This window comes from Miniopterus schreibersii, assembly GCF_964146895.1.
Source record: "Miniopterus schreibersii genome assembly, chromosome: 3".
NCBI lineage: Eukaryota > Metazoa > Chordata > Mammalia > Chiroptera > Miniopteridae > Miniopterus > Miniopterus schreibersii.
The window spans coordinates 67,464,492-67,487,810 of NC_138103.1; the positions used below are offsets into that span (position 1 = coordinate 67,464,492).

The window sequence follows — 23,319 nt, forward strand, 5'->3', positions numbered from 1 at the left end:
ACAAGTATTCATTGCCCATATAGTTTATTTTAAATTCAAACCTTCTACACACATATCAAAACTCAGAAAAGACTTTCTAACTTTGAAGCATACAGTGATCTTTTTAGGGGTTCCTGGGGTAGAGTTCTCAAGAGGGTAAAAGTTAAAATAGGTAAATGTCTCCCCAGAAGACCTGCAAAGACATACCCTTAGATTGCTTATATACAGGAAAGAAAGAATTCTTTATGAGCATTTCCCTATTAGCTCAAAAAGTCACTGTGTCTGCGTGGGTGTAGAGCAGAGATGAGATACCTACCCTCCATTAATTTCTAGTTGCACATAAAATATATGCAATGGGCTGCTCAGAGGGAAAACTATGCCTGGCTTCAGAACTTCGCATTCTGTGTCAGAGGGTACTGCCAGGTGGCACAGTGCCTGCAGTGTCATGCCTGGAAATCCTGCATGTCCCTTTCTCATGTTGACAATTTAAAAAATCTTTATTGTTTTCCTGATAAAAATGGTAATATATCCTCATTATAAAAAATCTAAACATTACAGCAATACATAATAATATGGTCTCCCACAATTTCACTTTCCAGAGCTGATCATTTTACAGTTTGGTGTATCTCTTTCTCTAATTATTTCTATGCATATTCTATGTAATTTTATCTTATGTAAATGGGACTATAATAAATATAATGTAAACATATAACTTGTTTTTTAAATTTAATAATAATCTTGGTTATCTTTCTGTGTCAGCAAATGTAGCAAAACTTAAATATTTTTACTTGCTGCATATTATTCCACTCTACAGGGTGTGTGTGTGTATCACTAGTTATTGTTATTTGGATTGTTTTTTCTTTTATTTTGTTATTACCAAAATGCTCCTGTGAACATCACTGGGAAGATATAAATAACATGAAACTATGATCATGTAGCAACATATACACCCAGAATAATAATACATGCAATTCTGGTAAAAAAATATATCTCAAAACAGATATAATAGGACTAAAAAGTATTCAGAAAAAGAGAAACTAATCACAGGAATAGAATATGAAAATTAAACAATCCGAGTATTGTAATCTGAAATGAGGCAGTGTGAATAAAGTGTAGGAAACTACGATTAGTATTGATAGAGTAGACATGAACTTAGCAAGTCTTCAGGAAAAAACTTTTAAAAGTAAAGTAAAAAGAAGAAATTCTTTGAATTACTGCTTGAGTTTGCTGATTTCCTTTTGAATAGATAGAGACTCTTTGTGCAATGAGTTTTGCCCCAGTGACAGTAAATAATCATTGTTGATTATTGATTATTTATTGAATATTATATTTAATAATTATAAGCAATACATATAAACTATTATCAATTAAAATTATTAACTTAATGTTAAAAAGAAACCATGATTAAAACTTATCATTCAAAAAATAAATTAGAAGATTGATCTAGAACAAATCAAAATAAATATTCTTTTACACAGCTGTAATAAAAATACAGATCTTGTTACCTTGAGAAACTTTGCAACCTGGATATATAAATAACTCAGGAAAGCTTTACATGATATTTATAAAAAATATATATCATCATAAAAGTTAAATTTATAATGAATTATTAAGGAGGCAGTTAGAACTCTTCATAATATACTGTTAACCTTTTAAAATCAGAGTAATGGAGGTTACATACTATCTTGTTTCACAGAATATTACTGCTCCTGTCAACAAAACACTAGGCTGAATAGAACATAGATCTGGCCTAGTGACATCTTTACCTTTTGTATGTGTCTTTCATCATTCTCTGCTACCCATTTCCTGTGAAATTTAAGCAACCAGAGTGACCTCATGTTTGCCATTGAATTTTAAGTATGAATATTGATAAAAATAAATTTTATTTTTACTTATATTCTGCTTGACTTAGGCTTTTAAATATGCGCTGTCTTTTATTATATTAATTATAGAATTTTCAATTATGTTCACATATGTCTGTAAACAGCTCGTAAAGGGCATTTCATCTCGTAAAGGGCATTTTCCTATAATCAAAGGACAAGATAAAACTTAATTTCTCTTAGTTTTAATATTTTTTTGTATTGTTGTAATTATTTGTGTATGTATTTATACAGTATTTTATTACAGACTCTAGAAGATCCAACTTCATTTGGATTGCAGACATTGGCTTATCAAAATGTAATCTCTTGTGATCCACTAAATAATAAGAGAAATTCAAATACAGTGGAAAACAACTCTGACCAGGACCCTCCATCTGTGTTAAGAAGATCACGCAGAATGAAAGTAGGCAGATATGCAGAGCACACAGATGGCATGTATAAGATACCAGAAAAGATTTTATCCACAATGCTTGGCTGTGAGAATCAAACAAATAATAACTGTTCAACTGAGGCTTTCAGGTATGCTATGAAATTATATTTTTTTACCCAGGTATGCTACAGGCCTTATAGATAATTCTATGCTTGGGCTATTAGAGTCAGTGTATAGTTACCCTAAGTAAAGAAATTTACTTTTTAAAAAAATATATCTTTATTGGTTTTAGAGAGAGGAAGGGAGAGGGAGAGAGAGAGATAGAAACATCAATGATGAGAGAGTCATTGATTGACTGCCTCCTGCACGCCCCCGACTAGGGATCGAGCCTGCAACCCGGGCATGTGCCCTGACCAGGAATTGAACCACAATCTCCTGGATCATAGTTGACGCTCAACCTCTGAGCCATGCCAGCCGAGCAAAATTTACCTTTTAGTGTTAAATTTTTATCTTGCAGTTGCTTTTTTTAAAGCTAGAAAACTCTCTTACTCCTTTATTTTTAAGACAAAGTAATGGAGACTTGTATTTCTGTCTCGTGGTAATTTTCTTTCTTTTTTTTTTAGTAAGTTTTAGATAGCATCCATCACCATACATAGTTACAACTTTTTTACTTGTGATGAAAACTTAAGATTTACTCTCTTAGCAGCTTTCAAATATACAATACAGTATTGTTAACTGTAGTCACCATGCTGTACATTATATCCCCAGGACTTATATATTTAAAAATTTAAAATTTATGAAGGTAACAGTTAATAAAATTATATAGGCTTCAAGTGTACAATTCTGTAATATATCATCTGTGTATTGCATTGTGTGTTTACCACCCAAAGTCAAATCTCCTTCTGTCACCATGTATTTGACCCCATTTACCTTTTACTACCCCCTTCCCCTTCCCTCTGATGGCCACCATACTGTTGTCTGTGCCTGTAAGTTTTTGTTTGTTGGTTTTTCTTGTTTGTTCATTTGTTGCTTTCAGTTTTATATTCCACATATGGGTGAAATCATATGGTTCTTACCTTTTTCTGCCCGACTTATTTTGCTTAGCATGATATTCTCAAGGTCCATCCATGTTGCCCCAAATGGCAGTATTTCATCTTTTCTTCTGGCTGAGTAGTATTCCATTGTATGTATGTACCACATCTTCTTTATCCAGTCATTTATTGAAGGACACTTTGGTTGTTTCCATGTCTTGGCCACTATGAATAATACTGCAATGAGCATAGGGGACCATGCATTTTTGTGAATAAATCTTTTCATATTTTTCAGGTAGATACCCAGAAGAGGGGTTGCTGGGTCATATGGTAACTCTATTCTTAATTTTTTGAGGAACCTCCATACTGTTTTGCATAGCGGCTGTACCAGTTTACATCCCCACCAGCAGTGAATGAGGGTTCCTTTATCTCCACACCTTCTCTAACACGTGTTATTACTTGTTTCATTGATAACAGCTATTCTAACAGGTGTGAGGTGGTATCTCATTTTGCTTTGGATTTGCATTTCCCTTATAGTTGGTATAGTTGAGCATCTTTTCATATATTTGTTGGCCATTTGTATGTCTTCTTGGGAGAAGTGTCTGATCAGGTCCTCTGCCCATTTCTTTTTTTCTTTTTTCTTTTTTAAATTGATTTCAGAGGGAGGAAGGGAGAGGGGAAGAGAGATAGAAACATCAGTTGAGTCATTAAGCAGAGAGTCATTGATTGGCTGCCTCCTGCATGCCTCCTACTTGGGATTGAGCCCACAACCCAGGCATGTGCCCTGATCAGGAATTGAACCATGATCTCCTGGTTCGTGGGTTCACACTCAACCACTGAGACACACTGGCTGGGCCCATTTCTTAATTGGATTGTTTTTTGTCGTTGAGTTGTATGAGTTTGTTATATATTTTGAATATTAAATGCTATCGGAGGTGTTGTTTGCAAATACCTTTTTCCACTTGGTTGGTTGCCTTTTTGTTTTGTTGGCAGTTTCTTTTGCTGTGCAGAAGCTTTTTAGTGTTACATAGTCCCATTCATTTATTTTTGCTTTACTTCCCTTGTCTTTGTGGTTAAATTCATAAAATCCTCTCAAAGACCAAGTTTGTAAGTTTAGTACATACGTTTTCTTCTATGTAATTTATTGTTTCAGATCTTATATTTATGTCTCTGGTCCATTCTGAGTTAATTTTTGTATATGGTGACAAAGAAACAATAAACAAATACAGTAAAGTTGCAGGATACAAAACTGATGTACAGAAATCTATTACATTCCTATATACTAACAATGAAATCTCAGAAAAAGAAATGAAAAAAACAGTTCCTTTTGCAATTGCAACAAAAATAATAAAATACGTAAGAATAAACTTAACAAAGGATGTGAAGGACCTATACACTGAAAACTACAAAACATTATTAAATGAATTTAAAGAAGCCTCAAAGAAATGGACAGATATTCTGTGTTCATGGGTTGGAAGAATCAACATAGTTAAAATGGCCATATTACCAATTAAATACAATCCCCATCAGAAGCAATATACTGATTAAATACAATCTCCATCAAAATCCCAGTGGCATTTTTAAAAGAAATAGAACAACCCCCCCCCCCCATCATATTTGTATGGAACCACAAAAGACCCTAAATAGCCAAAGCAATTCTGAGAAAAAAGAACAAAGCCAGAGGTATCACACTCCCTGACTTCAAATTATACTACAAAGAGGCATTAATCAAAACACCATGGTATTGGCAGAAAAACACACACAGACCAATGGAACAGAATTGAGAGCCCAGAAATAAACCCACTATATGAACAAATAATTTTTTACAAAGAAGGCAAAAATATGCAATGGAGAAAATAAAGCCTTTCAATAAATGGTGCTGGGAAAATTGGAAAGCCACATGCAAAAGAATGAAACTACATCACTGTTTGTCACCTTATACAGGATTTATTTGTCTTATCACTGGGAGTTTGTACCTTGTGACCACCTTCAACCATTTCATGCACCCCTCTGGCAACCACCAGTCTATTCTCTGTGTCTATGAGTTTGAGTTTTTTTTAGATTTCACAAATAAGGAGATCATACCATATTTGTCTTTCTCTGTCTGACTTATTTCACTTAGCATAATGTCCACAAGGCTCATCCATGTTGTCAAAAATGGCAGAATTTTTTTCCTTTCTATGGCTGAATAATATATATATATATACCACATTTTCTTTACCCATTCATACATCAATGTAGATTGTTTTCATATCTTGGCTGTTGTAAATAATGCTACAGTGAACATGGAGATGTGGCTGTCTTTTGAAGATAGTGTATTTGTTTCCTTTGGATAAATACCCAGAGGTGGAATTGCTGGATCATATGAGAGTTTCATTTTTAATTTTTTTGAGGAACCTCCATACTGTTTTCCATTGGCTGTTTTCCAATTTATATTCCCAACAACAGTGCACAAGGGTACCCTTTTCCATATGCTCACCACCTTGCTGTTTCTTAATATGTTTTTTATTGATTTCAGAGAGAGGAAGGCTAGAGAGATAAATACATCAATAATGAGAGGATCATTGATAGCTGCCTCCTGCATGCCCCCTGCTGGGGATTGAGCCTGAAACCCAGGCATGTGCCCTGACTGGGAATGAAACCTTGACATCGTGGTTCATAGGGTGATGCTCAATCGCTGAACCATGCTGGCTGGGCTATTTTCTGTCTTTTGATAATAGTTATTCCAACAGGCGTAAGGTGTTACTTCACTGTGGTTTTGATTTGCATTTCCTTGATGGTTAGTGATGTTGAGCACCTTTTCATGTACCTCATGTACATCCATTGGCCATTGGATGTCTTTTTGGAAAAATATCTTTTTAGTTCCTCTCCCATTTTTAATCATATTTTTATTTGCTGTTGTGTTATATGAGTTCTTTATATATTTTGGATTTTGACCACTTATCAGATATATAATTTGCAGATATTTTCTTCCATTCAGAAGGTTGCCTTTTCATTTTGCTGATGGTTTCCTTTGCTCTGCAGAAGGTTTTTAGTTTGATGTAGTTCCACTTGTTTTTGTTGCCTTTACTTTTGGTGTCAAATCCAAAAAATCATTGCTAAGACCAGTGTGAAAGTGTTTACCCCTATGTTTTTTTTCCTATGAGTTTTATGGTTTTAGGTCTTACTCTCAAACCTTTAATACATTTTAATTTTTGTGTATGGTGTAGGATCATGATCCAGTTTTATTCTTTTGCATCTGGATGTCCAGTTTTCCTAATACTATCTATTGAAGAGACCATCCTTTCTCCATTGTATATTCTTGGCTCCTTTGTCATAAATTAATTGACTATATATCCATAGGTTTATTTCTGGGCTCTCTATTCAGTTCCTCTGATCTCTGTATCTATTTTTATGCCAGTATTTTGCAGTTTTTGATCAGTGCCATATACAACATGGCAAGTCCTTTTTTTACAAAGAGCCTGCCTTGCCTGGCCAGGCATGGCTCAGTGGTTGAGCATCGACCTAGGGTCTAGGAGATCGTGGTTTGATTCCCAGCCAGGGCACATGCCCGGGTTGCGGGCTTGATCCCCAGCCGAGGGCTTGTAGGGGGCAGCCTATCAGTGACTCTCATCATTGATGTTTCTCCCTCTCTCTCTTTCCCTCTCCTTTCCTCTCTCTGAAATCAATAAAGATATATTAAAAAAAAAAAAAAAGGGTCTGCCTCTTTTTTCCTAGAAGGTGAACAGAGTGGATAGTCATATGTCAACATAGAGAGTGAGGGGACAAGAGACTCAGGATACACTTGTAGGTGACTTCGCTAAAGGAGAAAAACACACAGGTGGCACAAAGAAAAGGCTAGAAACCACCGTGACTAGCATACCTGTCACAGAGTTATCCAGTTTGCTCAGGAGCCATCTCCATATTTAAAACTGCTGTGCTTCTTGAACCAGCTCAGTAAAATATCTTTGAGTTTTAAAAATTTGGTCAAAATTTGGTATGGCTCTCTGTGAATGGTTGTAGAGAACATGAGAGTAATTTTAAAAACACATTTATTTTTCAAGAATGCAGGGCCCTGCTTTAATGACTGAAGGTAAAAGGAAGAACATGCATTCATCTGGACTCAAGAGTAGAAAACAGATCTGGGAAAATGGAAAAATCACAAGACAGAATGGTGAGGCATATTTTATTTCTTTAATTAAGTAACTTACAGAAACATAGAATTCTGGTACTAAAAAGGGTATGGAGATTATCTATCTCAACTTTCTCATTTTACTGATGAGGAAATTCAAGGAGGTTAAGGATCTTCCCCAGCATTGTACAGCTCATTAGTAGCATAACTAGGACTTGATACTGAACTTTTGGCTCATAGGCTGGTATTTTTTCTATACTTGTACTTTTGAGAAAATAGTTACAGAACCCTTTTAAAATTTAGATGTCTGACCTATTTGTAATGTGACCAACCTAGCATAAAGCTTTGAGAAATCATACCAAAAGGAATAAATGGAGGAAAGGAGAAGACAAAACTTACTATTCTTCATCTTAGATGTTATTTCTGTATTCCTATAAAACCTCAAAAAATGAACTAAAAAACCATAAAAAAGAGCCCTGGCCAGGTGGCTTAGTTGGTTGGAGCATCATCCTGTACACCAAAAGGTTTCGGGTTCAATTCCTGGTCAGGACACATACCTACATTGCGGGTTCCATCCCCAGTCAGGACTCATACTGGAAGCAGCCAATCGATGTTTCTCTCTCCCTCTCTCTCTCCTTTTCCCTTTCTCCCTCTCCCCCTTTCTAAAAATCAATAAAAACTTACCCTTGGGTGAGGATTAAAAACATATATATATCAGAAAGAAACAAGAATCTACAAAGATGATTGAAAAACAATAGATAGTGGAGTAGGTAAAATTGAAATATGAACTGTAGATTAAATAATAATATTTTATCAGTGTTAAATTTCCCTGAATTTAATAATAATTTGATTATGTAAAAGAATGTCCTTGTTTTTGGAAAAGATACACTTCAGTATTAATGAGTAATGGGACATAGTGTATGCAAGCTATTCTTTATGTATATATGTGTCTGTGTGCATGTGTATGTATATAATTAGATGGCAATAGAATGATTTAAAAGTGGTGGCAAAATATTAACAATAGGTGAATCCTTTGTTCTATTTTTATAGCTTTTTGTAAGCCTGTGATTATTTCCAAATAAAAAGGTTTTAAAAATTTAGTAAACCAAAAGAAGACAGAGTACATACCTTTCATATATAAAATATTACCCAGTTAGAAAATAGAACATCCTATTCATAATAGTTACAAAGAGGGAAAAATACTTATATACATAATAAGAAATGTGCCATACCTGTAAAAGAGGGTTTAAAAATTATGCTGAAGGACATAAAAAAATGGAATAAGTGGAAAGAAAACCTTATCCTTGACAGTATAGATTCAATGTTGTAAGAAACTTACCACTCCCTAAATTATTCTGTAAACGTGTGAAAGCCCAATCAAAAACAGATTTTTATTTGTTAATTATTTTGCTTTATAGGGTTGGAAGTTAGCTATGAGAATGTTATATGATACTAAATTTCAGCTGGAAAAGTAAATATGAAAAACTAACCAAGAAAATTCTGAAAAATAAAAGCAAAGGAAGAGTGGGGCAGGAACCGGCCCTACATTATATGAAAGCAATTAGAAAGTCAGAAATTAAAATAATTTGGTACTGGCACAGGAGTAGACAGACAAATCAATGAAACAGAATAAAAAGTTTAGATATAGGGTCCTAGCTGGTTTTGCTCAGTGGTTAGAGTGTTGGCTCTCAGACTGAAGGGTCTCGGGTTCTATTCTGCCAAGAGCCTATACTTTGGTTGCAGGCTCAATCCCCATCAAGGCGGGGAGGCAACCAATCGATGTGTCTCTCTCACATCAGTGTTGTTGTTTTTCTCTTTCTCTCTCTCTTCCACTGTCTGAAAAGCAATGGACAAAATATCCTCAGGTGAAGATTAAAAAAAAAAAAAAAAGTTTAGGTGTAGAAGCCAGATACAGTGGGAGTATGGGCGCAGGTATGTGACTAAGACGGCATCTCAAATTGGTGGCAAAAAGAAGGACTAAGCAATAAATAGTGAAAAACACAAACAAAACTGGATCCCTGTAACATTTCTTACGCTTAAATTTAGTTCCATTTTGGCAAGATTTAAAAGAAAAGAAAAAGTTCTTGAACAAAACATAAGTTAATCTTTTTGTATTCTTAGAGTAGAAAAAGGCTTTTTAAAAAATGATTCAAGCTCAGAAGCCAGGAGGGAAAAGACTGATAAAATTTATTACATATATTTTAAAAAATTGTTATGGAAAAATAACCTAAAGAAAACCAAACATCAAACACAGAAGTATTAGTAATACATGACGAGGGCTTAATTCCATTAGCATGCAAAGAGCTCTTACAAAATAGTAAGCTTAGATAAAGGATGAAAAAAGGGTAAAGGCCAGTTCACAGGAAAAAAAATACAGAAAAAGATTAACATCTCACTCATGATTAAAGAAATGCCAATTGAGTATAATTTTCACCTAAGAGAATGCCAAATACTTACACATTTGAGAATTCCCAGTGGTGAGAATGTGGAAAAAGTTAACATTCTCATATGTTATCAGGAATGGTTTAAGTTTGTTCAGTCTTTTTACAGGGCTGTTTATTTACATTCATCACAATTTTAAGTCACAATTCTTTTGAATCAGCAATTCTACTTAAAGTGATTTATTCCATAACTACACTTGCTTAGCTATGTAAAGATACTTTTATAACGATGTTCATCACAACCTTGTTTTCATAAAGTAACTAGAAACAATCTAAACAAAATGAAGTTAATAAATTATAACCAATGAAATAATATTCAGACATTTAAGAAATCAGAAGAATATATACGTGATATATATGTGCTGATAAGAAAAAAAGGCATGTTATGTATAGAAGATTAAAGATAGGATGACATCAAATTTCTTGTTGGAAACAATGGAAGCCCGAGGACAGTGGAGTAGCAGCTTTAAAGTTCTAAAAGATATTTTATTCTTAAAATTCTGTAACTATAACCTAGAATCCTATACCCAGAAAAACATTTTTCAAAAATGAGGGTGAAATAAAGTTTCAGACACACAAAAGCTGGAAGAACTTATCATCAGCTCACCCATACTCTGGGAAATATTAAAGGATATTCTTCAGGCAGAAGAAAAATGATATTTGATAGAAATCTGAATCTAGACAAAGGAATGAGGATCATCAAAAATGGTAACTATATGGATAAAAATACACAATTTTTTCTTATTAATCAATTTTAAAGGAAACAAAAATAGCAGAAAGTAAAACTTGTGACAGTAACATAAAGAGGAGAGAAATGGACAGTCTGACAATCTCTGCCTTTTAATTGGGAGTGTCTTGACCATTTACATTTTATGTGACTGTTGCTCCTGGCCGCATCAGTCCAGTCTCTGCGTCTAGGGTCACATTGCATTCTCCCCCTGCCCTTTTTAAAATTTATTTATTAATCTTTACCTGAGGATCTTTTTTCCATTGATTTTTTTAGAGAGAGTGGAAGGGAGAGAAACAGGGAGAGAAACATTGATGTGAGAGAGACGCATTGATTGGTTGCCTCCCGCACGCCCCCAACTGGGGCCGGGGATCAAGCCTGCAACCGAGGTACATGCCCTCGACTGGGAATCGAACCCGAGACCCTTCAGTCTGTGGGCCAGTGCCCTAACCACTGAGCAAAACCAGCTAGGGCGTCTTCTCTCTTTTTGATCTTCTCACTTCCCTCTTCCCTTCCAAGATCCAAAACTTAACCATATCTGCAAAGTCCTTTTTGCTATATAAGGTAGAATTCTCAGGTTCTGGGGATTAAGATGTGAGCATCTTTGGAGGACCATTATTTAGCCTACCACATCAATCAAAAGAAATTTGTTTACAATGGGAGTGAATGTCTTCCACAACTTAGTTTTCATTGAAAATTTTATATTCTTAATTTATTTTAAATAAATTACATAATTATAATAGCAAGTACTACTGGCAAAGACAGATATGGGAGTTAAGACTGCTGACTTTTGGTAATGCTTTGTAGTCTGGGGTGGAGGAAGGTAGGTTCAAATGTTCAGCAGTTGGTTCGTTTTACAATGGAACAGAATAGAAGGAATCAAAAGGCAAATTGTGGTCTACTAAGAAATCTGCTGCAGTACTCAATTACCTTTGTGAGGTTTTAGGTTGGGCAGGTTAGCTAAATCAAAATTGGAAAAGCTATCATCAAAACTATTCTGAAATTCAGGGAAACTGAATGAATATTAGCCACAAAAATTGCCAGAATTTGGAGTATCTAAATGAGTTTCAATATTTTTAGGAGGCATAGTGGAGAAATGATACCTGGTATGCATAACCTAGTAAACAATTTTAATTTTATATTTCCTGGCTTAGGAAATCAAAACTATTGTACAGATCAAGACCACAGTTCTTTAATTTAATGACAGTTATTTTTAGCAAAGAAAGAAAATTTAGCATTCTCTTTTCTGGTCTCATTGAGGTTAACTTTTGTGCTTTCCTTATATATATCTTAGGTTTTCTTTTCATGGTTTTATAAGACATTTTGGTATTATATAACATTTTGTTGGGTTTAATAACGTTTAATTATAGATTTAAATAATATTTTTCACCAGAGCTTTTAAGAAAATAATCTGTTAATCTCATATATGCACCTTTCATGGTTCTCAATCAACATAAACTGCTCAGATTTATAACTTCTACAGATATTTTCAAACTAATAACATTTGTCTCTTTCCCCTTATTGCATGTAGATGTTATAGTTTGGTTAATGGAGGAAATACTCTTTCATGATATAGTGCACCTTTATGCCAGAATGTTGCCTGGATTCGCCCTGTTACTTGTATTCCTCCTGATTTTCAAATAAGGATTATTATTTTTTGTATTCTTTTGTTCCTTCCCTGTTTTCAGAAAAAAGGAAGTTGAATAAAATATCTCTTTCTCTCATTAACCGGAGAAACGTTTTTGGAGAGAACTTACTGTACAAGGCTGCTCTGCTCAACGATACTCATCTTGTTCATCACTGTATTGAAAAAGGAGGAAATGTTAATCAACCAAGTTATGCTGGTAAGTTGGGGTTACCACCCACAGTTAATTTGAAAGTGGTTTGTAGTGTTCGATGAGTCACTCCTATAAAAGTTTGGCAAAGTGAGCCTAAGGCGAATCTCACACAGAAAGCTTCTAGGTAATTTTCCTGCACAGGTAGCTCTTCACAGTCATCTCCCAGGGAAGTGGAGGGAGCAAGAGAAGAGCATCATATTTCACCTTCAGTGATTATGGCTGCCCGGGGCCCACCAGGTGGGCTGTGTGCAGTGGCATTACATGGGAGGATGGGGTTCCTGAGGCTGGCTTGCTGCTTTTGCCTGGGCAGCCTTACTATGCACCTCAACTTTGAGTGGGAGAGAAATGTGGTGAAAAGCTGAAAGAAGCTAATGGTACACTGAGCTTGGGGGGAAGCTGATAGAATGGTCTATGTACAGCAGTAGCAATGGACAGGGAAATGGAAAGAAGAGAGTATGAGTAGGGTTGGGCAGGGAGCTCAGAAAGCATAGTCTTTCTGCAAGGCTATGTGTCTGGTACAGTCTTCTTGGTGGGGAGAATCTGACATGTTCTTCCGGAGAGGAATGATTCCTTAATGCAGCGGTGGGGAATGTCTGGTCTGTGGGCCATATACAGCATGTGAAATCATTTGGTTTGGCCCTGCCATACATAATTATCAGCTTAAAAATTAGCCTGCTATATCTGGTCAAACATTTAATTGAATTTATTGAATTTCAAGTCCTGCCTGTGGTTGCCTTGGCAGGGTCAGACCAAATGATTTCATGGGCAGAAAACAAACCCCTGCCTTAAAGGCACTTAAGTACTTAAGGCACTGAGCTGCACTGGGCTAGCCTGGATAGGGATTTTCTGTGTCCATACCTTTACTGTTGTGTCGAGACTTTCTCAGTTTATGAAACAGTGCAAAAAGTCTTATGGTGTGCAGAGATCAGTGGCACAATCCATGGACAAGCAGGTGATTACAAGTGCACCTTCAGTACTTAACTTTAGCAAGATCTGGGTTTCTTCTATAATCAGGGTTTAAACAGGCTGTAATCCTAAACCTAATACCCACATCAACCACCATCTTCCTGTAGCCCTCCATCTTACGTCCTTATTTGCTGGATAAAGCACTTGCTCCCTTGATTTTGACAAATATGTTATTGTCTGTCTGCTCCTTACATTCAGGAGTAGCTCTACGTGCAGCTGACTGGGCTTTGTGGACTTGCCAAGCATCTCTTAACCTGTGTTTTTTCATTAGCCCCCTTTTTCCTCTGCCATCATTAGCATCCTTGGTGGTTGTCCCCTGCTTGTCTTGAGCCAGTTAATGAAACTTCCCTCACTGCACGAGCACTTCTGTGACCTTCGTGAGGTCTTCATCCTCACCTCTTCCAGCTCCTGCTTCCTACTTCCCTCTCACTTTGCGTGTTAGCTCTGACCCTTATATCCTGGCTGCTGCATCCCACAGGTCGCAGAGGGCAGTGTTTCCAGAGCTGTCTACAAACCATTTTCATGGTCACCTGCAACGTTTTGTTTAAAATGCAACCTTTACTTCAGCTCCCAGCACACTCACACGCTCACACACACACACACTCACAGATACACTCACACTCACACACTCACACTCACACACACACACGCTCACACACACACACACACACTCTCTCTCACAGTCACACACTCACACACAATCTATAGGTTAACACCCGGAAACCTGCAGGTGTAACAAGTTCCCCAGGTGGTTTCTATCCTCATTAAAGCTCAAGAACTACTGGCAAGAGGTGTATGACTCCATGTGACATATCAGTTCAGGTTTATGAGCTTTTTTAGGGGTCCTATGTGCCAGATGCTGTGAAACAAAAAGATAAATAATATCTACTGGAAAACCTTAAATATATTTATTTTGTGATACAATCCAAAAAAGATTTAAGTGCCTTTTGAGAAATTACAAAATGTTACAGCAACAAACCAATGGTCTTTTCATAGGTAACATTTGCATTTTATAGGTCCTCATATGCATTTTTAATGTCTTTGATTTAAAAAATCAATTGGAATAATTCTTTTTTTATTATATTCATATTTTGTATACCCCAGTGACCAGATATTACCTAACTTAATATGTAATCATCCCAAAAAATCCTGCATCCATCCAGCCCCACACCTAGTTATTATAATACTATTGACTATATCCCTATATTGTACTTTACATCCCCATGACTATTCTGTAACAACCAATTTGTACTTCTTTTTTTTGGTACCTCTTTTCAATTTGTACCTTCGCCTTTTTTGCCCACCCTCCCCAAACCGCTCCCATCTGGCACCCAACAAAAAGTTTTCTGTATCTATGAGTCTGTTTCTGTTCTGCTTGTTTGTTTTGTTTGTAGATTCAATTGTTAATAGGTATGTATTTATTGCTATTTTATTGTTCATATTTTATATTTTCTTTTTCTTCTTAAAGAAGACCCTTTAACATTTCATGTGATACTGGTCTGGTGGTGATGAGCTCTAGTTTTTTTCTTGTCTGGGAAGCTCTTTATCTGACCTTTGATTCTAAATGACAGCAATCCTGGTTGTAGGTCCTTGCTCTTCATCACTTTGACTATTTTTTTTTTTTTAAATATATCTTTATTGATTTCAGAGAGAGGAAAGGAGAGGGAGAGAGAGAGAGAAACATCAACGATGAGAGAGTCATTGATTGGCTGCCTTATGCACGCCCCCGACTGGGGATCTAGCCCACAACCTGGGCATGTGCCCTGACCTGGAATCGAACCCTGATCGCTTGGATCCTAGGTCGACGCTCAACCGCTGACCCACGCTGGGAAGGGATCTTCTTTTTTTTTTTAATCCTCACCCAAGGATATTTTTTCCATTGCTTTTTCAGAGAGAGGGGAAGGGATGGGGAGAGACAGAGAGAAACGTCCATATGAGAGAGACGCATCTATTGGTTGCCTCCCGAATGTGCCCTGATCAGGGCAGGGGATTAAGCCTGCAACTGAGGTACATGCCCTGGGCTGGAATCTAACCTAGGACCCTTTAGCCCTTGGACCAACGCTCTAACCACTGAGCAAAACCAGCTAGGGCTGATTTATTGGAATTTAATAAATTCTATAACCTATACCATTGACTCTGGCTAACAGAGAAAAAGAATATTTATCTGGATGAATGGTTTTCTTGGAGCAGTTTGTAGATTGTTAGTTGAACTACCGTAAGTAGCTTTTTGCAAATAAGGATTAAAGAAATGTATACTTTTGAACTGGTTCTGTGTGGTCCTGCCAGTTGGTGTACTTTAATGGAAGTACCTTGAGCTAGGAATAAAGCTTTTCCCCCCTCTTCTCTACAGAAAAGTAGCCTGCAACCAGCATTTTTTATGAGCTAATAATGACCCACCCTTACAGCTTTTTTATTTGAAGAAGGTAGGAATAGTTTTAAATATTTTACTTCTTTTTATATTTTTCTGCAACAGAGTTGGGGGTAGAAATTTGATTTGTCCCTCAGATTTATTGAATTCACCAAATAATACAGATTGTTTTCATGCTGAGATTTTCTTGTATTATATGATAAAAATATTTTTTAAAGAAACAGTTTAGAATTTGAGTTTTTATTTTACGGCTAAGCACAAAACATTATTAAGATGTCAAATATAAACAAATACCATTTCATTATTGTATACTAGGTTGGACAGCACTTCATGAAGCTAGTGTAAGGGGATTTTATGAGACAGCAACTGAACTAGTAAAAGGTGGAGCAGATGTAAATATCAAAGGAATGTACCAGATCACCCCCCTACATGATGCTGTGATGAATGGACATTACAAGGTACTGTGATGCTTTTGTTTGTGGAGCAAATACTACATTCTGCAAGTATTTAAAATCTCTGCCATCAAGCAATAGGAAAATAGGCAGGAAATGTTTTAGTTCATTCTGCTAATCAATATTCAGAAATTATACTAAAATTTTACTGTGTGATGTATTTGTTGTGCCTAATATGGTAGGTGGCATTTTACATATAACTCTTAATAACTCTAGGACATTTTATGTTTATATATGGTATTTTTTAAAACTTGTACTTCTTTTAGACTCTTTTTGTATTGTGCTTTATATTTATAGGCTTTAAGAGAATGTTTCCTCCTATAAAGTGTTACACAACGATGTCCAGTCCTGATAGGAGGCATACAGTTTTACAGAGTCTAGTGTCAGAGTCAGCATACGACATGAAGGTCTCCCAGGTTTAATGATCAGGCAGTACACACCAGCACAGATGTACCTTGGTTAAATACCAAAATACTGTAATTCCATATGAGTTGATTAATAGTAACTATAATAATGGATAATATTAATTGAGATTATGAATTCTAGCACACATAGTTTATCTCAGAAATCACATATGCTATAAGCTTTCTAGACCTTTTTTGGTTGAGGTACTGCATTATAGGGCTGAGGCACTTGCTAAAAATATCTTGTTATTTATTTCAGTATTGGAAGTTCCCCCTAGGTTCAAAACTCCTAGAACAGGGAAGAGGGCTAATCAGCTGGGCTTAGGAAGATCTGTTCTGTATACTTTGAGAAGAAATGCCTACCACAGAGTTGTGGAAGGCTGCTAGGAGCTATGGGCATAGACAGATAGGCATATTCCTTCCTAGTGTGAAATAGTACTTTAGGAGAGTTTAGGTGGTTTTGCGTTTTTGGGTAAGTGATCATTTCTGCTCATTGTGTAGAGGGCTGGGAGGAGGGAATTCTGCTTGGGACCTAATTTAATGGCCAGAGAATGCAGGTTTAGATGGGATGGTGTGCACCTTCTCCCTGTCCTTTACTGCCTCTTCACAGTTGGCCTCAGCAGTGAGAACTCAATGCCAATACCTCTTTCCTTTCCTCTTGCCATAGCTGACCTTTTCTGGTTGGGAATCTTTTCTCCCTTTGGGCGACGTGAGCACTTTACTTTTCCTCCTTTTCTTCTCACTTCTCCCTTTGCTTTACCTGGTGCTGAGTCTTCAGCTAATTTCCACCTAACCTTCTAGAGCTGGCTGTCTCCCTCTAGCCTTTGCTGATAGATATGTAACTGCTCTTGTTCCCCCAGTGAAGGAGAAGGGACCAAAGACACAGGCCTCGCTACTTACCACCTGCCCTTTTGCCTTATCCTGTGTTCGTACGACTCATGTTCCTGGCACTATGGCATATCCTGGTTGATGGCCGGATAAGAGAATGACATGGAGTAGAAGTGTAGAGAATGGTCATGAGAATTAAAGGCTAAAATCAAGTGTGTGTGTCGGGGGTGAAGTCATAATGGGCCTTCTTTTTACCCTCCCCTTCAGTTTATCTGGGATAAGCCAAGTTACTTCACGCAATCCAAGAGAGAGTTCCAGGTTAGTTCTGGACTGACTTAAGAACCAAAGCCTTGAGAATCAAAGTGGGACAGGACACTGTGTTGGAGGGTAGAGGAGGAATGGTGGGAGCATCTGATGAGGATCTAGGCTTACCTCAGGGACTCTTGTAGGTGAGGCAAAGATGATCAGAAAAATGGCCTCGGCCCTGGGTATTGGATTGCTCCTATATCTTAGATGGGATAGGACTAAAAATGCAAGATAGGGAAGCCCTTGGGAACCTGATTCTGGACCTGGAACCTGGGGAGTATGAGCTTCTTAAACATTCCAGAGTTGAAAGAACTTAAATATATTGCCCTATAGGCATTGATTATATATTGGAAAGATACTGAAAGATAGGAGATACTAAAAGATAATAATGATATTTTTTAAAAGTAAAAAAGCCATTAAAAACACATATTGTATGATTTTATTTATTTTAAATATCTATAATAGATCAACTATATAGAGACAGAAAGAAGATTAGGAATGGGACACAGGGGATGGGGAAAAGTGAGTGATAGATCATAGTTAAAGGGTTCTTTTAAGGGGAATGAAAATGTTCCAAAATAAGATTATGGTTATGTTTACACAACCCTCTTAACATACTAAAAAACATTGTATTCTTTACATGAACTGAGCAGCGTGTGAATGCTATGTCAATAAAACTTAAAAGTACATTTTTTTAAATGTGGAAAAGGTAGAATTTGAGAATTACAGATGATTAGCTTAGTGTGGTTCCTTAGAAAAATCTGGAACAAATTATTTTATACATGGTAGGAGACATTTAGACAAGAATGTTGTGGTCTTTGAAAATCTATAGGCATCACTAAGAACAAGCTATATCAGACAAACCTTGATTCCTTTTTTATTAGGCTTACTTTGTTAGGTAAAGGAAATGGCATAGCAAGTTGATGTAAGCTGTCACGATTTTAACAAAGCTTTTATTTCATGAAGTGTCCTGAGGATATGAGTGTATGGGATTGGTTGACAATGGTATTGGGATTCACATATATTGAAAAAATATTCCTTAGACATGGTGGTTGTTCATTCCATGTGTATCTGGAGTGAGCTTTCTTAGGAAGTTTGATGATATGTTCTGTTACACTATAGAGAGTCAAACCACCTCTTCCAGGCCGTGGGGCAGATACCCAATCACTGTAAATCATACAAAGACATTAGTAACTCCCTGGTAAAACTAATAGTTTCCTAATAGTTTCCTCTATTAATCATTTTAAAAAATCAAGCATGCACTACAGCTCGGCATTTGAAATACTTCTATTATTATAAAAATGCTCAGGTTGAGAAATATGTTTGAACATTTGAAAAGAAACAAAACTTGAAATGTGGTTTTATGTTAAATCATTTAGAAGACCTCAGTTACCAAACAACTAAAAATATACAACAGCACATAAATAGAAATGTATTAAAACCATTGTCTACTATAAGCCTGACCTTGATGCACATTAATCCAGGGTGGGTTTTTTTGGTCTTTTTTTTTTTAAGATGGAACAGTATTTGCAAATTTGCAAGATGATTAGGCAGAATAAGGGTACGTTATGCGACCATTTAATAAAGTTCTGTTGTATATAAAACACACACAAAACATGTCTCCCAACAATACAAAAATTAAATATTAAGGCATCTTTTACTCCCATCTTGGTATATGCAGTGAAGAGAAATGTTTTAAATGGGAACCAGCACTTCTACTCAGATACTTTCTAATGTATTTGGCTGATTTGTTTTTATACTCTCCTGTTCCACATGGCACGGAAAGCTTTTGTGATCAAACATCGTGACCCGAACCAAGAGGAAAGTATAAACTAATATTCATTTATTAAAGAGAAGCAGTTCACCCTTGGATAAGTGAGAAGAAACTACAGAGAATATTATGTGTAGCCCTGGCTGGTCTGCTCAGTGGTTAGAGCATCGGCTCATGGACTGAGGGTCTCGGGTTTGAGTCCAGTCAAGGGCATGTACCCCACTATTGTATTCCACTGGGACAGGAGTTTTTGAAAAGGGCTTCATACTTCTTTTTAAAAAATTATCATATCCAGTAGAATAAGGTCATATAAATTAACATTGATGACTAATTATCCTCTATATTTGTCCATTGATAAAGCTCGAAAGGTTTCCAAAGTATACTAAACAATAACATTTTCACCTTTTATAAGGCAAGTTGGTGAAAATAATTGAATTCAACCAAATCTCTTCATGAATTTTCAGCTTAAAACATTTTTACATAAGAAACATAAAAAAAATTGTTTTATGAAAAGCCACCCTAATACTAGACAAGAGGAACAAAAGATTTTGAACCCAGTTTGCTTTTTGTTTCGAATTTCAAGTGCTGTTCACCACCTCTCGAGCCTCTTTTGCTTACATGCTTCACCACAGCAACCCTGTTCCATCCTGGAGGAAGTTCTCCTTCGTGACCTGTTTTACCTTCCAGCTTACGTTTCTGAGCTTTTGAAAGTTCTCTTTTGTCTCTTTTCTTACTCGATGGGGCTATATTAGGAGTTTCAACTGAGATGATATTGCTTATGGATGTCCTAGAATTAATGGGATGGTGATTCTCCATGAACTGCTCTTTGTTGTCCTTGGCATATTCAAGCAATGTGTAGGTCATAGCGGTGCCGAGATGAACTTCCACTGCTTCCTGTAACTTGGCTAATACGCTCTGCTTTATAGCTGAGGATATGGTGGTGTTAAAAAAAAGCATTCATAGGTATAATTGGAGGTGTCTGGGGATATGTTTCTATCCATTAAGAAGGCTTTGGGATCACCATTTTCACCCTATATTGAAATGAAACTGGACTTAATTCCCAGACATTTTCATCTCCTTTATATATAGAACATAATGTTTCCAGTTCCATCTCCTGGTCCTTATTGGCACTCATTGAGTGGGTTGCCGTGACTACAGCAGTGGCCTTGAGTTCAGGGCATCCCTGTTCCTAGCCCTTGGCTGAGGGAAGCACACCCTTCACATCACAGATGACAGTCACAAGCACCTCCAGCAACGCGAAGCCGGCCAGCTGAAGGGCTGTGGTTGTGCTGCTTGGGCATAATAAATTAATTTTAAACAGAAAATATAGTCCCACCTTTAAAAAACTCAGGGTACAGGAGAGACAGCTATATAAAAAGTATAATATAGAGTATATTAGGTTGTATAATAAAATAATGTATGTGAGAGAAGGGAGAGGTTATTTTTCTCTGGGACAGCAGTGGATGAGGTCAGAGGGAGCTTCATAGAAGAGATTACTTGAGGAGTAGTAACAGATTAAGGATTGACCAGTTTCTCCCTGACACTCGGGGGAATAGCAGCAACACACGTGTAGATGGAAGACAACTATCTCCTGGAACCTGCTAAAGTAACATTTACCACTACAGAACCCAGTCCTCATTCTTGGTATATCGTCTAGCCCCATTTCACCAGCAGCTGAGATACAAATACCTTCCTCCCTCCCTCCTTTCTCTCCTTCCTTTTTTTCATCCTTCCCTTCTTTCTTTTCCTTCTTCCTTTCCTCCCTTCCTCCCTCACTCTCTAATTTTTTGTAAGAAAAGTGATATGTATATCAACAAATTATGATTCAGTGGCAATTACATTAATTTTTTTATTGGGCAAGATATTATAGGTAAACCCAAACTTTGTGTTGTTGAAATACTTGATGTTGCTTAGAGTTGTATGCTAGCATACATTTACAGTAATGTACCTTTTGTCCCTGTTCCCTCATATGAACAATCTTCCTCTAGGTGGCAGAGTTGCTTCTTTTCAATGGAGCTGATCCATTATTTAGAAGTGACAATGGAAAGTGTGCTTTGGATGAGGCCAAAGGTGCACGTATGAAGCATCTTCTTGAGAGATATGTTCCTAAACATCAAAAACATCTTATTTCAGGTAAAATTAAACTGCCTCATTATATCTGTTCATTATGTTGGTAGAAAGTTACAGAAATTGAATTTAGAATTATAGAAATTAAATTTATTTTCCTTATATAAAATCCAGCCCAGCTGGGCGTGGCTCAGCGGTTGAGCATCGACCTAGGATCCAGGCGATTGGGGTTCGATTCCCCGTGAGGGCACATTCTTGGTTGCGGGCTCAATCAATGGCTCTCTCATCATTGATGTTTCTCTCTCTCTCTCTCCCTCTCCTTTCCTCTCTCTGAAATCACTAAAGATATATTTTTAAAAAATAAACAAAATCCACCCAGTGGTATCCTTGCTCCATTCTTTTTTAAAATATTTATTTACTTATTTTAATTCTCACCTGAGGATATGTTTTTCATTGATTCCAGAAAGAGAGGAAGGGGGAGAGAGAGAGAAACACTGATGTGAGAGAGATACATGGAATGGTTGCCTTCCATACGCACCCCGGCCAGGGATCAAATCCGAAACCTGAGCATGTGCCCTGATTGAGAATCTAACCTGCAACCCTTCGGTGTACGGGATGACATTCCAACCAGCTGAGCCACACCAGCCAAGGCCTTCTCCATTCCTTTAATAAAGCATACTGACTTGTTTGCAAATGCACATAATCAAAGGGCTCTAAAAGAACAAAGAAAGGTAATAGCTGATACACTTTTACCCAGGTTGTACATTGCAGACAGTTAAGGAACTTCTATAAAGTTCTGACACTTCCCATAATCCTTTGGCTGAACAGCATGATGTGATATAAATTATATTTTGCTGTCTCTTTGTCAATGACTATAGCAAAATTTGTTTATTTCCATTCCCTAAGAATCTTTTCTCATGGCTGTACTTTAACCCTCTCGTTCATTACACTTCTAAGTTGAACTACAAAAAACTCGATTTGCCATTGTGAATTAAAAAATTATATGTATGGCATATTCTTGATGTTATTCTTAATGCATCTGTTATATATATATTTTGTGTAAGAAAAATACTTTCCAGAAGCCACCTAACAGGCTCTCCATTTAATGTAGAAGAAATGCTGGTATCCTCACAACGGCCTGCCAGCCAGCCTACCAGTTAACCTCCTCTCCTACCACTCTCTACCTCTGTCACTTGACTTCCGTCACACTGGCCTCTTTGCTGTCTCTCAGATATGCCTCCCCCACCCCCTTCAAGTCTTAGTTCAAATGTTATCTTCTCAGTGAGGCCTGGACCACCCTACTTAATATTACAAACTGCCTTTTTCCTATCCTCGTTGATTTAACAGTTACCCCAAAACTTATCATCTTCAAACAAACACTTATTATCTCTCACAGTTTCTGAGAGAAATATGGGAGCACTTCAGCTGAGCCGTTCTGTATCTGGGTCTCTCATAGGCTGCAGTCAAGCTATTGGTTAGGATTGCAGTCATCTCAAGGCTCACTAGGGCAGGAAAACCCACTTTTCAACTCACTCGTATGATTATTGGCAGGCCTCAGTTCCTTGCTGGTTGTCAGCTGTTGGCTTTAGTTACTTGCCAAATGAGATTTTCCATAGGGCTGCTCACAACCTGATAGCTGGCTCAGAGCAAGCCCTCCAGGAGAGAATGTATCCAAGACAGAAACCACAGGTTTTTTACAAGCTAGCCTTGGAATTGATATACAATCACTTCTGCCATATTGTATTTGTTAGAAGTGAGTCTCTAAGTCTGGCCCACACTC

At 36.9% G+C, this 23,319-nt stretch overlaps 1 protein-coding gene and 1 pseudogene across 2 annotated transcripts in view; one reads left to right on the top strand and one right to left on the bottom strand.

Annotated features, from left to right (window-relative positions):
- ANKRD31 (ankyrin repeat domain 31) overlaps positions 1–23,319 on the top strand; it is a 91,300-nt gene that overhangs the window by 23,681 nt on the left and 44,300 nt on the right. The window contains exons 8-12 of the mRNA XM_081131930.1: positions 2,107–2,378; positions 7,304–7,413; positions 12,228–12,383; positions 16,027–16,169; positions 21,461–21,605. Coding sequence (XP_080988056.1) covers positions 2,107–2,378; positions 7,304–7,413; positions 12,228–12,383; positions 16,027–16,169; positions 21,461–21,605 — 826 coding nt within the window. The remainder of the gene's footprint in view (positions 1–2,106; positions 2,379–7,303; positions 7,414–12,227; positions 12,384–16,026; positions 16,170–21,460; positions 21,606–23,319) is intronic.
- On the bottom strand, positions 19,998–20,607 carry LOC308554442 (RWD domain-containing protein 4 pseudogene; annotated as a pseudogene). Its single transcript has one exon. The product of its transcript is annotated as an RWD domain-containing protein 4 pseudogene (transcript).